General features: G+C 41.3%; 1 protein-coding gene across 3 annotated transcripts in view; it reads left to right on the top strand.

The window, feature by feature from the left end:
* SH3KBP1 (SH3 domain containing kinase binding protein 1) overlaps nucleotides 1-12027 on the top strand; it is a 222247-nt gene that overhangs the window by 70288 nt on the left and 139932 nt on the right. For all 3 annotated transcript variants that reach the window (XM_075033410.1, XM_075033409.1, XM_075033408.1), the window contains exon 3: nucleotides 10296-10419. In XM_075033410.1, coding sequence (XP_074889511.1) covers nucleotides 10296-10419 — 124 coding nt within the window. The remainder of the gene's footprint in view (nucleotides 1-10295; nucleotides 10420-12027) is intronic.

The raw sequence follows: 12027 nt of genomic DNA, 5'->3' as shown, positions 1-12027 counted from the left end.
TTCAATTTTTAGTCTTTGGGTCACCATCTCCCAAGTGCCTCATACATGGGTGGTGGGACTGTATGCCCGTGTTCTGGTGACAAGGTGACGTGTTGTGTTTTACCTCTTTAATAAATTTATATCAAGCTTCTGCTTTTGTGCTTCTCATGTACCTGGGGAACCTGCACATAAAGATCCACAAATTTACTTGCTGTCTTTCAAAGGCTTCCTTAAAGGTGTCTTGTCACAGCACTTCCAAATTGCTGGTAACTGCTTATGCACCTGGCCCATGCTGATCACTTCTGCTTCTTCATGCTTCCTGCCATCTGCTCTTTCTGTTAACCAGTTATACTTTTTCTTACACCTAGATTGTAACATCTCAGAGAGAGAGGTACTGTCATTTTTTCTGCCCCCATGGTATGGGATCCATAGGTGCTGTTAGAGTACCTGCTAGAGAGGAGATTGGAACAGACCATCAGGCCTGACCGCTTTCCCCTCCTCAGCATGGCAGTGTTGGGGTCAGGATGAATCCAGTGACTTGGAATGGCATCCAGCACGCAGCTTAGCATCTTTTTCCTATTTGCCTTTTTTTATTGCTCTAATTATCATTTTCAGCCTTGGTCTGTTAAGTGCATTAAGATGTAATGAATTGCTTGTCCTGGTGGTAGCAAAGCTAATCACTGCCCTAGCCAAGCACGTCTCCAAAACCCAAACCACAACGAGCAGAGGGTGTATTCTTTTTTCCTCCTGGCTTTCTCTGAGACAATTAGTGTTACATATTTGGTACACTTTTTTTAACACGTGCTCCCCACTTTTCTTATTGTTGTATTCCTTGCTGTTTCTCATAGTCTTTTTTTTCTTTAACCTTTCTTTTCTTCTTTTCTTTTCTTTTTTGGTAATTTTTAAAAAAACCTAAATTGTATGGGTGAATATGAGCTGTTGCCTTTTGAACTGAAGAATGAAGTCTGAGGGTAAGGGCATGGAACAAGGAGATTTTCTTGACCTGGATGGATGCAGGAAAACACACTAATGTTCATATGAAAACAGAGCTGAATGATTGCATAAGACTTAACAAACCTGAGAGTTTTGTTAATTTTATTATGAAACATGCACTCAGCTTTCTAAAAGCACAAGGCTTTCTACATAGGCAAGGGTACATATCCTATCCAGAAGACCTTTTATTATCAGAAGCATGTACAAAAGACGTAACAAAGCCATATCAAAAAAGGAAGAATGTGGAGATTCTTTAAAGGAGGAGCTTCGGTTCGCTGTAGAGTACTAGGTGCTGGTGTGTAGGAGAGGAATGGAGGAATTCAGGTGTGGCAGAGTGTGGCCTCCTTAGAGCTGTGGCAGGGAGGGTGTCGTAGCACAGGCATCTCAGGCTGGGGTAAACAGGTAATGTTCAGACACGGATATCACAGAGACGTTACCAGCAGTTTAGGCAGGAGCTGGTTGCACTGTGCCTCCAGTGGCACAGTATTTTTGCAGTTAATGTAGAACACACTGGGTGTAGGAGTTAATTTTCTTTTGTAACAACTGTTGCTTTGTCATTTCATAGTAATTTTGTTTGTTGCAAGTTGTTTGCGCTAAATCCAAACTCTTAATTTTTTACATGGATGTTTTCATGTGACCCAATAGATTGTCCCAAAGGTTTGAGGTATTGCCTCTATATTAAGTTTATTAGTAAAATTAATAATAAAATTAATATTTAAATGCTGCAAGAACAATGCACGTGACAGATGGGCTTTTGAAGCCCTTATGGCTATGTAATGAATTTATGATTGTGCAGGCTAGGTTCTAGATGCGTACAATAAATAGCTGAGCGGTGACCTGACAGGAAGCTTTGCAGTGTTTGTAAGGCTTTCCATCTGAGGAGCAAGGGTGGCACTGCGGGCTTACCTGAGCAGCCATGCAAGCAGCGCTTGTACGTGGATGGCGTTCAAGAGTTTATCTGCACTGAGAGAGAGCAAAACAGAAGATTGCATCTTTTTGATGTAACACAACAAGAAAAAAAAAGGTGGATAAGGCACATCAGAGCTTTCATCCTTAACGTGCTTCATTCTGCATACTGCTACTGTTCCTGCTGGAGTAGATACACTGTTCAGCATCTAAAGCTCGGTGAACAAATAATGCTTTTCTCTATCAAGCCGTAAATCAGATAGAAGTCATGTGAGCCACAGAAATAGACTTGATTTTGAAGGCTAGATACAGAAACCAAAGAACTCTTTGAGAGAGGCTTAGGAGGCTGTGGTTTAGAAATAACCCCAGAAATAGGCAGTACTAGCACAAACCAGGAGGCTCGTGAACTCTAACCCTATTTTTTTTTTTTTTTTCTCAAAGATTATGTATGTCACATGCCTGACAGGCAGTTGGGAACATGTTTCCTATAAACTTGGGATAAGCTGATAGTGAAAGAGGAGAGAGGATGTGCAATCCTGCTGTAGTGAAACAAGAGCGTAACTCTTGTCACGAGCTCCGATGACGGATGCAATAGCAGTGTGGGATCTATGCGGCTGTTAGGAGCTGGGGGTCACTGCCGGGGAAGCATGTTCTCCAAGCTGTCCTTCCCCCTCTGCTTGCTGACAGAGCCACTGATAAGTGTGTCCTGTCATGACCATCCAATGGAGAGATCTCAGTCTTGATCATGGTGCTTTAAGGTCCCATGTTCTGCCTCTGTGTCTTGGAGCTGGTATTGCCCGAGAAAGGAGAAGCCAAGGACTAGTGAATCTCAAGTGGTGTAGAAGCCAGGAAAATAAAAGCTAGGTGGTTTCTTTATTGTCTCTGAATCATTGTGATTTTTCTTTTTCTGGAGTTTAAGGCTAGTGCTATGAAGGCACACTGGCTTTTAGTGCTGCCACCATCTTTCTGGTTGACAATAATTTTCATATTGATGCTAGTTCAGTTGCTGGGAAGGCTTGTTCCAACCTTGCTGTCAGATAGGTTGTTCATTTCATAGTAGAACTACAAGAGTCTTGACAATATCAGAGTTGCATTTTTATCTAAGCATATTTATAATTATTCAAAACCTCTTAACTGTTTTTAGTGAAAATGTCACAGGAAATGTCTCAGGAGCACTAAATATTGCATTAATGTACTCTGCAGCAGAGTTATATTTCGAGGCTTTAATATAAATGGGTAGTTGAATTCATATATTGTTTGAAGTTGCAGACATTTGTTTGCAGGCAATCATGGTGGCAGTTGTCTCTTGAAATGTAAAGTACGGTTTTTGAGAAGAGAGATTAAAGGAAAAGCATTCTGTATCTCAGAGAGGTCAAAACACTCCTGACATTTCCATTGTCATCTTTTGATAATTCAAATGTGTTGTGTGGTTTCCCCCTGGCTGCATATGATTCTGGGTTCTTATTCCTGCTTCCATATTTGGCTTCAAGCAATGTACAGGATGTAGATTTTTGAATTGTGAAAGCCTCATTATTTCTCAGCTTTGAACTCTCAGTATGTACGTGTCTTGTTTTCAAAAAGCTTTGATTTTGATTAAACCTCTTGCTTCCAGTATACACAAACTGTTTTTCCCTTTGCACATGGAAGCCATAGATAAATCACCTTGTAGTCTGATAGTGATTTTTCTCATGATTTTTCATGGCTCCCAACAACTATGAGGAATGAAGTGTTGGCTGGAGCATTTCATACCTGCAGCAGCATAGAATAGCATTTCATTGCCTTTACAGTCATGGAAAGGGTTGTAGCAATTTTCTCAAATGTTTTCAGCTGAGTTTCCTGTAAAGGTCAGAACTGCTAGAGTAAAGAAATCTTGAAACTTTGGTGCAGTGAAAATGGCAGAAGTTCTTGTACTTTCCTTCAGACCTGGTAACAGATACTAACTGTGACTTTTGTGGCTGACCTAATTCAAGCATTTGCTATAAATTAAAGGAAGCTTTTTGATAGATTAGCGGAAACTTCAGCATGTAGGCACATAGATAGAATAGACTTTTTTCCTTGAAAGGTAATGAATGATGAAATTCTGAAAACAAAGCTAGGTCTTGCAAACAACAGTAGGAAAATGGCAGGTGAGCCAAAGACTTTTCTTTTTGAAAACCATTAACCACTCTTTTTATCCCTCTCCAGCTTGACAAGGTATGTGTCATGTCAATGAGTAACAGGTTTTGACTTAAAAAAAATGAAAGATGCTTAATTTCTTGATTTTATAGGTTGAATTAGCCATTTAATAGGGTACAGGTGCACTTGAATATGTTGTCTTTTGTTATGAGATGGAGTTTCATCACACTATGTAATTTGTTGTTAGTTAATATTTTGTCATGTTGTAAAAGCTCACAAGCTTACGGAAAATGTCTTACAAATTTTCTGTGGCTCATACTGATGTAGGATTGGGTTAGAGAAAATCCAAATAAAACCAGCTCAAGTATTGTCTAGGATTTTGTGTTTCTTTGGAGAAACCATATTTCTAAGTTTGCTAGAAGAAAATAATCTTTTCATGGTGATTTGGCTGTTGGCATCTATGCAGTATGGCGAATGCCTTGTTACAAAAAAAATAATAATTTTTTTTTTAGATATTAAAAGGGCGTACAAGGTGTAAGGGCCTTCAGAGTACTCTAAAATATGTTTACGTTCCCATAGTGTCTTTGAAATTGTAATATTTCATCAAATCAGGCTTAAAGTTTATTTTTAAAGTTGACAGTGACTTTTTTTCAGAATTTCTCAGATCGAGGATGCCTCTTCCCAGTAAGAACTGCTTATTGTACTGGAATCACTCTGAAACCCACATACACAGGAGGTGGAAGCTGCCTTAAAATTTGTGGCATCAAGAGGGCCTGGTTTAGATTTAGTGGCTGAAATGTGAGGTCATTTACTTAAAGGGCTGGCTTCCCGAGGCATAGACCCTTGAAAATGATCTGCTAATAACCTGCAATTATCTTTGTGTGGGCTAGGAAAAAATGCAGCATTTTGACCCATGAAATTTATACCAGGCACTGCCCCCAAATCAAGTATCAAATGGTATTAAAGATGAGGTTTAGAGATATCTTTGAAGCTGTTAGCACTGTGAAAGCCTACAGCAGGTAGGCTGTGTGAGCGAGTGAGTGAGCGAGCTGCTCATTCTGCAGAAACATCCCGGTATCGGAGGAGTGGGCAAGGTGTTTGTGGTGGTTGCACTTGGGATCCTCCAAGCCCCTTCTCCTGAGGCTCTGTGTGGGGCTCTCCATGGACATGGGTCTTGTGAACTGGGTTCTGGAAAGGGCTTTCGCGGTCGTTGAGTCTGGTCCCACTAGTGTCACCGCAGGGATTCCTCGTGAAGGTGCTCCTCTGAGGAGACTCAGCGTGCGGCAGATGTCCCACGGTGCCTGTCTAGTCCCCCCCGTCATACTCAAGGGCAGACTGGTCCACAGTGGGTGGTGGTCGTATCTGATCAGGGTGTGAGTGTGTTTGTTGTAGTCAAAATGTCACCAGGAGCCGGTTCAAGAACCCTGGTCAGGAGGTACACTGAAGTCCTTGCTGGGCAGACAGCTAATTCTAGGTTGATTCCGCCCCCCCCCCCCCAGTATTTTAGAGCAGTATAATTTAGTAAAGTCTCTTACCTTTCTTGTTTCTCCTCTGTTTTCATACACAAGCTCCTTCTTCAAGAAGCAGTAGTCCCTGAGCTCACAGCTGGATTATTAGTTTCTGTTCATTCTCCTTTAGCATTTAAATTCAGCTGTTCTTGAACTACCGGTGGCAGATTGGGGACTTCCTGTGCTAAGTGGAAGTTTACTTTCTACTTCTTTGTGTGCATGGAATTTCTTCTTTAAAAGAAGTAATATCTGCAAACTTCAACTTGAAACCAGAACCAGAAATGGGTTTTGTCATAGACTGGGGAAGTTCCTAAAGGCCACCTTCAGACTGGAAGCTCATTTGCCTACTCCTTCCTCTTGTGGTAGGCTTCTGTTCCATGGAAATCTAGAACACATGGGTTATGTAGAGAGACTTTTATAACCATTACTGATGGAGCACCAAGTTTTTAGGGCCATTATAGTTGCATCGTTTACCAAATATGCGAGGTAGTCATGTTCAGTGTATTTTTTGTAGTGAAATAAAGTGAGCTGGCTTGGTGGCCAGAGTTGTTTGTGTTTGTTTTCACTCCATTTTTCAAGCAGAAATGCAGTTTTCAGTAAGGTGTTGTAGTGTTTTACAGTAATAACTTATTTTTTACAGCAGGTAAGAGTGGGGATGGATGTAAAGGGTTATGTCAATATTTCCGAATTTAACAGCACTAGGGTCCCTTTCTTTGTCCTGAGGATAAGAGGCATAGTTCAACTCAGATGGCAAAATCCTCTGTCCTGCCCTTCCTCTGCAGACTTGCCTCTTCCACGTTGCCTATTGGGAAGAGCCTGCGCGCTGCGTTATTTGCTGAGCCATGCCCAGGCGCTGCACGGGAGAGGGCTGGGTGTTGTGGACCGGGAGGTGTGTTAGCCGTGGAACAGACAGTCATGGACAGGGCCAGCCCCCTGGGTCTCTTTGGGCCACGGCTGAGGAAAAGTCCTAAAATCCCGAGGTCCCCAAGGGTGAGCAGTGTGGAAGAGACGACAGCGCTGAGGCAGAAGCTGAGGGTTGAGGACAGAGGATGTAATATTGGCAGTAATGTTTGCCGCAGGCTGTGGTGGTGAGCCTGCTTAAGGTGCGGGGCTTTTGTTTGGTTTTGTATGTTTTTAAGTCTTGTGCTGTACGTAGACTAGGACCAGGAATTGAAAAAGTGCGCAAGTGGCTTAAAGCTGGCATAACTTCTCTACTGCAGAATGTGTGCTAAGCCGCTTAGGTAGGGGCTTCCCATAGGCTATTGCTAAGTATGAGTATGTTTCTGATAAGACTTTAGCTTAGTACAGCTGGATTGGCTTTTGCTTCATTTCTGTTTCACTAGTTAGAGAATTCTCTGCTTCTCCTTTCAATTCCCTCCTGGATCTGTAATTCATGCTGCTGGGGTTGATCACATGTCATGTTACTGTGGGCAGTAGCTGTGAAAAATTATGACCCTTTTCATGAGCATCAAAGGAAACAGTGATGAAAAGTAGCCCAAACCAGTACTAGAAAGGGAGGGAAAAAAGCAATCCTTGGACGATTTTGGTGACTGCAAGGTGCTGTACCTTCTGTATGAATTTTGGCTTAGTGGACACTCGGCACGCGTGTCTTTTTTCCATGAACGGTGGACGAGAAAGGAAGTGTAAGTCTTCCCACCCTACGAACAAATGCCAATGTTTGGGAGGTGGCTGCTTGTATTCCTATTGTTTTTTTCAAGAGCCAAACAAGGCTTCCTCAACAAGCTCTCAGCAGCAGCAAAGGCACCACAGTCATTCATCTGGAGGCTTGAGGGTGCAGCGTTGCTTTCTGTTATAGCAGACAATTTTCTCTGTCACTTTTGAAGTTGCAAATAGGATTTTAAAAATAAAAAACATCATACTGTTGTTTCAAAATTTGTGACTTGAGGATTTAATTACATTCTGACATAAAGAATGGAAAATAACACAGTAATGACACACAGGAAGCAAGTTCTGGCAAGATGGGGTCTTCTGTAGGCTGTTGTCTTGTGGTCTTGTTCACATGAGAGTGCTGTTTGACTCACAAATTCTGTTTAAACTGTAGATAATTTTTTTAATATACCGTGAGTTTGTCACCAGGCTGCAAAATAAATTTAAAGCTTCAATACAACAAGCTTTGGGTGTACTCATTTGTTACACATTTTAATTTTTAAGGCTGTGAAAAAAATGTCATGGAATAATGTATGTATTAGTCTAGTCCATTGTTTTAGAAAGTGATATAAGTTTCTTCTAAATGCATGCAGTGTTCTTAAATTATTATGTGGTTCACTTTTATACAAGAACTGTGTGCAATATTTCTTCTTCTAACAACAGTAGCATCTATCACACAGACGCGTTCACCTTTTATACACATATTCATTCACATTTGTTATTTCAGGTATGATGGCTACTGTGATGAGTTGGATTTTAGATACTATTTTACCTGTGTGATGGCACTAGATAAAAGATTCATTGTACCCTCAGTAAGCAGCAGTTTATAAAAATTATCTCTGCTCATGGAATACTGATATACATTAAATGCCCTGTGCAGATACAGAAGACTGTATTAATGTTGAGTAGCTAATAGTTCAGCTTTGAAATACCAATTGGACTAGAGAAATAAAAGGTTAAAAAACAATTATGATTTTCAGGTTTAAAGGGCATCATAGAGAGAGTGACTTGGATATTCTTGTTTTGCTTGTTGCTGTTCTCAGATAATGACTTCAGAAACTTCAAATAGAAATTTGCTTTCTATGGTTTAGTGCTCATGTCTTATATGCTGGAAACCTAAATAAGATCTACAGTATTTCCTGAGTATGGTACAGTGCTGTGGGATGGTGGAGGTTGCTACCGCACTGGGATGTAGAAGAGGGCAGTGAATGTATGAGAGTTGAAAGGGAAGAGGAGAGGTAGAGGTTTTTTACAAGGGAGAAGAGTTTGTCCAAAGCCATCACCTGTCCCTGATGCCTGCTTGATGTAGAAGATCTCATCAAATTTGCAGATGACACCAAACTGAGGGAGCAGTTGACATGCTTGAAGGCAGGGCTGCTGTTTGGAGGGACCCAGACAGAAACCTCATGAGATCCAGCAAGGGCAAATACCAGTTCTGTCCCTGGGAATGAGGAATTGCTGGCAGACACGCAGGCTAGGGCCTGATGGGTTTGGGAGCAACTCTGCTGAAAAGGACCTGTGGGTCCTGGTGGGCAGCAAGCTAAGCATGAGCCAGGCTTGTACCCTGGCATCAAAGTCAACAGCATCCTGGGCTGCATTAATAGCTTGCAGATTGAAGGAAGTGATAATCCTCCTTTACCTGGCACTCGTTAGTCCACGTCCAGAATACAGCATCCCATTTGGTGGATGGGATGTGGATTTTGTGTAAAAGACAGACATTGATAAACTGGAACAAGTTCTGTGGCTGTGGGAGCTGGAGCACATGCCCCATGAGGACATGCTGAGGGAGGTGGGCTTGTTCAGCCTGGAGAAAAAACGGCTTTGGGGGGGCCTTCCAATACGTACAAGGAGGGTATCCAGAAGACAGAGCCAGGCCCTTCACAGTGGTGCCCGGTGGGGACGGCAGGAGAGAGCAGATGGGACTGGAAAAGAAAGTTTCAGGCTGGGTATAAGGAGAATTTTTGTCACTATAAGGGCGCTCAAGCAGTGGAGCAGGTTGCTCATGAGCTTGTGGAGTCTCTGTGCTTGGAGGTTTTCAAGACCCAACTGGGCAAACAGCCTTGATCAGCCTGGTCTGACCCTGGAGGTGGCCCTGCTTTGAGCCGGAGTTTGGAGTAGAGACCTCCAGAGGTCCCTCCAGCCCAAGTGGCTCTGCAGTCCTGACCTAGGACAATGCTTGGAGCCAAAACTGAACTTTTTTTTTCCTTATTTTTTGGTACATGGTTATAAGCGAATGGTTTAGCCTCTTTAGTGTGTCAGTTATCCGTCTATAAAGTGGAAGTAATGCTACCTGTCTACCTCAGTGGCGTTTCAAGGTAAGATCTGTGAAAGGCTGCGATATTCTGGATGCTTTGGCAAAGTAGGTGTAGACAACGAAACAGTTAGGCCTTTCAAGTCTGCCTAAGAAGCCGATAGAGAGGTATTGTGCATCTTCTCAAGCACTAACTGTGAACCCTTGGGAAGCTGTTTTCTGTGGGTTTACTTTCATGAAACTCCACCGTATATATTTTCTGTGTGTGCTGCCGAAGAAGTCAATCACCTTAAAAGGTAGTCAGTTGCAAAATGTGTTAGTGTTAGCAACGGCTCTGACAGCAGGCTCTCTATATGCTTCTGCCAGTTGTGGTAACATTTGTCATATTTTCCTAGTTCATTTTTTCTTCCTGCTATGGTGGTTGTTTCTCTGGGCTTCTTGACAGAGGGGAAGCAGACTCAGCTGCCTTCACATCAGGAGCACTGTACCCAGTTCTGCCCTGTGTGTCAAAGGCGTAGCTAATAGATAATAAACTGAAAAGTCTTCCCCCTGCCATCCCCTCACCTTTCAGCTTTGGTGATCTTTAGTAAGAGATTTGCAAAGCTGTCCTACAATTTTCACACATAAATAAGGAATTAACCTCTTTTAAAAAGAATAAAAAATAGTATCCATTGGAAGAGTTACTGAAAATTACTTTCATTTTGTGGCATTTCGACTTATAAATATGAGTCTTTGAGGTAGCATTAGAATAGGCAGGGGTGTGTACACAAGCTTTGGGAAATCTTGGGAGCTTGAGATTTAGTATGTTCTGTAATACCTTTTTTTAACTGTTTCTTCTTTTTCTTTTCCCTCTCCACCTGCCTTTTCTTCTGCAGGAAATAAAGAAGGACATGAAGAAAGAAAATACTGCCAACAAACCACCAGAGAAGCCTATAAATGAAGTTTCCAATGGAAGCCCTTTACTGTTGTCTGAGACAATTATTAGAACCAACAAAAAAGGTATAGTATATGGAAGCTTAAATTCAGATCTTTAAGGGAACAAAATATAAACCTTCCCTGTTTCTAAAAATAAAGTGAGAGTCTATTGAACTGTAAAGGCATAGCAGGAATAGTTAAAAAAAAAAAAGAAATCTCATTGTCCTTTTAGACTCGCATATGGATGCATGTATTGTGTCTAATATTTCCACATTAATTTGCACAGACATCCCTTTCTTCTTAAAGAAATCCTTCCTAGATACATTTAATTAAGGAAAGCTGTATGAGGAGATTACTAAAGCTTATTAAAGCAAGGAACTGACAGCTTGCATATATGGAGGTTTTTGCACAGCGATGTCAGTCCACATTCTTGTATTCATGTTCTATCTGAGACAGAGACTGGTTACTGACAGAGAACTTTAAAAAAAAAAAAAAAGTGGAAAACATAAAGCTTAACGCATTAGTTTCCTGGGAAGCGTCTATCACTATCTTCTGTTTCAGACTGGAATGTGTGCTCTTCATGTCTGGCTTGATTCCCAATGCAGACTCCTATGTAGGGTTTTGAGTTGCTAAAATGAAAGTCTCTAGATCTTCTGTCTCTTTCCTTATCTCCCAGTCTTGCTCTCAGAAATATCAGAACAAAACAAAAAATTGGCAATATAAAAGCTGGATTTCTCTTTAGGTTATGTTTATGCTCCCATTTGCTTGTGGGAGGACAATTGGCTGTGTGCAAGAGATGGGCTGTATTTTTTCCTGATGAATTCACTGGATGGTTTCTTGCTTGCTGTCTTATACAGAATAATCTGGTGTTGTTAATCATTGCTGTAATGTAATTTCCATTTTGGCATGTCTTCTATACTGTTAGGACTATGCATATGGAAATTTCCCCTTCCATGTTACCAGTGAATATTGTATTTGAGCTACAGTTTGACTAGAGGCCCTAAACCTAAGGTTTGCAACTGCAAGCACGGAAGTTTTAATAATTTCTGCAATGCAAGGGGGAGTAATCTTCACCTCTTTTGCAAGGATTGATGTCCTCTGAAACAAAAAATTGGAAATAAATCTCAGAAAGCTTTGTCTTTTGAGTTTGCAATGTCATCTTGAATCTGAAGACACGTCCAAAATTTCTGCTTTAGGTCATAGGTTTTTCAAGCAACAGCAGAATTAAATTACCAAGAATTATTCTTTTTCATGGCTGCTATACAGAACTGTGTGAGTAGTTGGGAAATTATCTAGGGACCAAGTCTGTTCCATATTGCTTCAGCTGCTATTTGGAGAAGGCTAATAGCTGTGGCAGATGCAGAGATTCGGTTCAGTCACAAGGGGATAACACTCCAAATATGATACTTAGAGCACAGGCTTTCTCCTCCTCTCTCTTCCCTCTGGCTCAGAAGATTTAAAGGATTCAGGAGATAAAGAAGTTCTCTTTTTCTGTCTGTAGCTGAAGAATACAAAACCTCATGTTTATTGAAAGGAGAGAGGCAAAGACTGACACGAAGATCTGTAGCTTGAGGAAGGGGTTAGGTTTGGAAATAGCAGATTTCATATTAGGATGTTATTGCATTGGATTTTGTTGGTGGGGAGTGCACTTCTCATGGCTACCCCTACATAGTGTCAAGGTTAGTAAATTTT

The sequence above is a fragment of the Buteo buteo genome, chromosome 8 (assembly GCF_964188355.1).
Source record: "Buteo buteo chromosome 8, bButBut1.hap1.1, whole genome shotgun sequence".
NCBI lineage: Eukaryota > Metazoa > Chordata > Aves > Accipitriformes > Accipitridae > Buteo > Buteo buteo.
The sequence above is the reverse complement of the archived record's forward strand: the minus strand, read 5'-3'. Positions and strand labels throughout refer to the sequence as shown.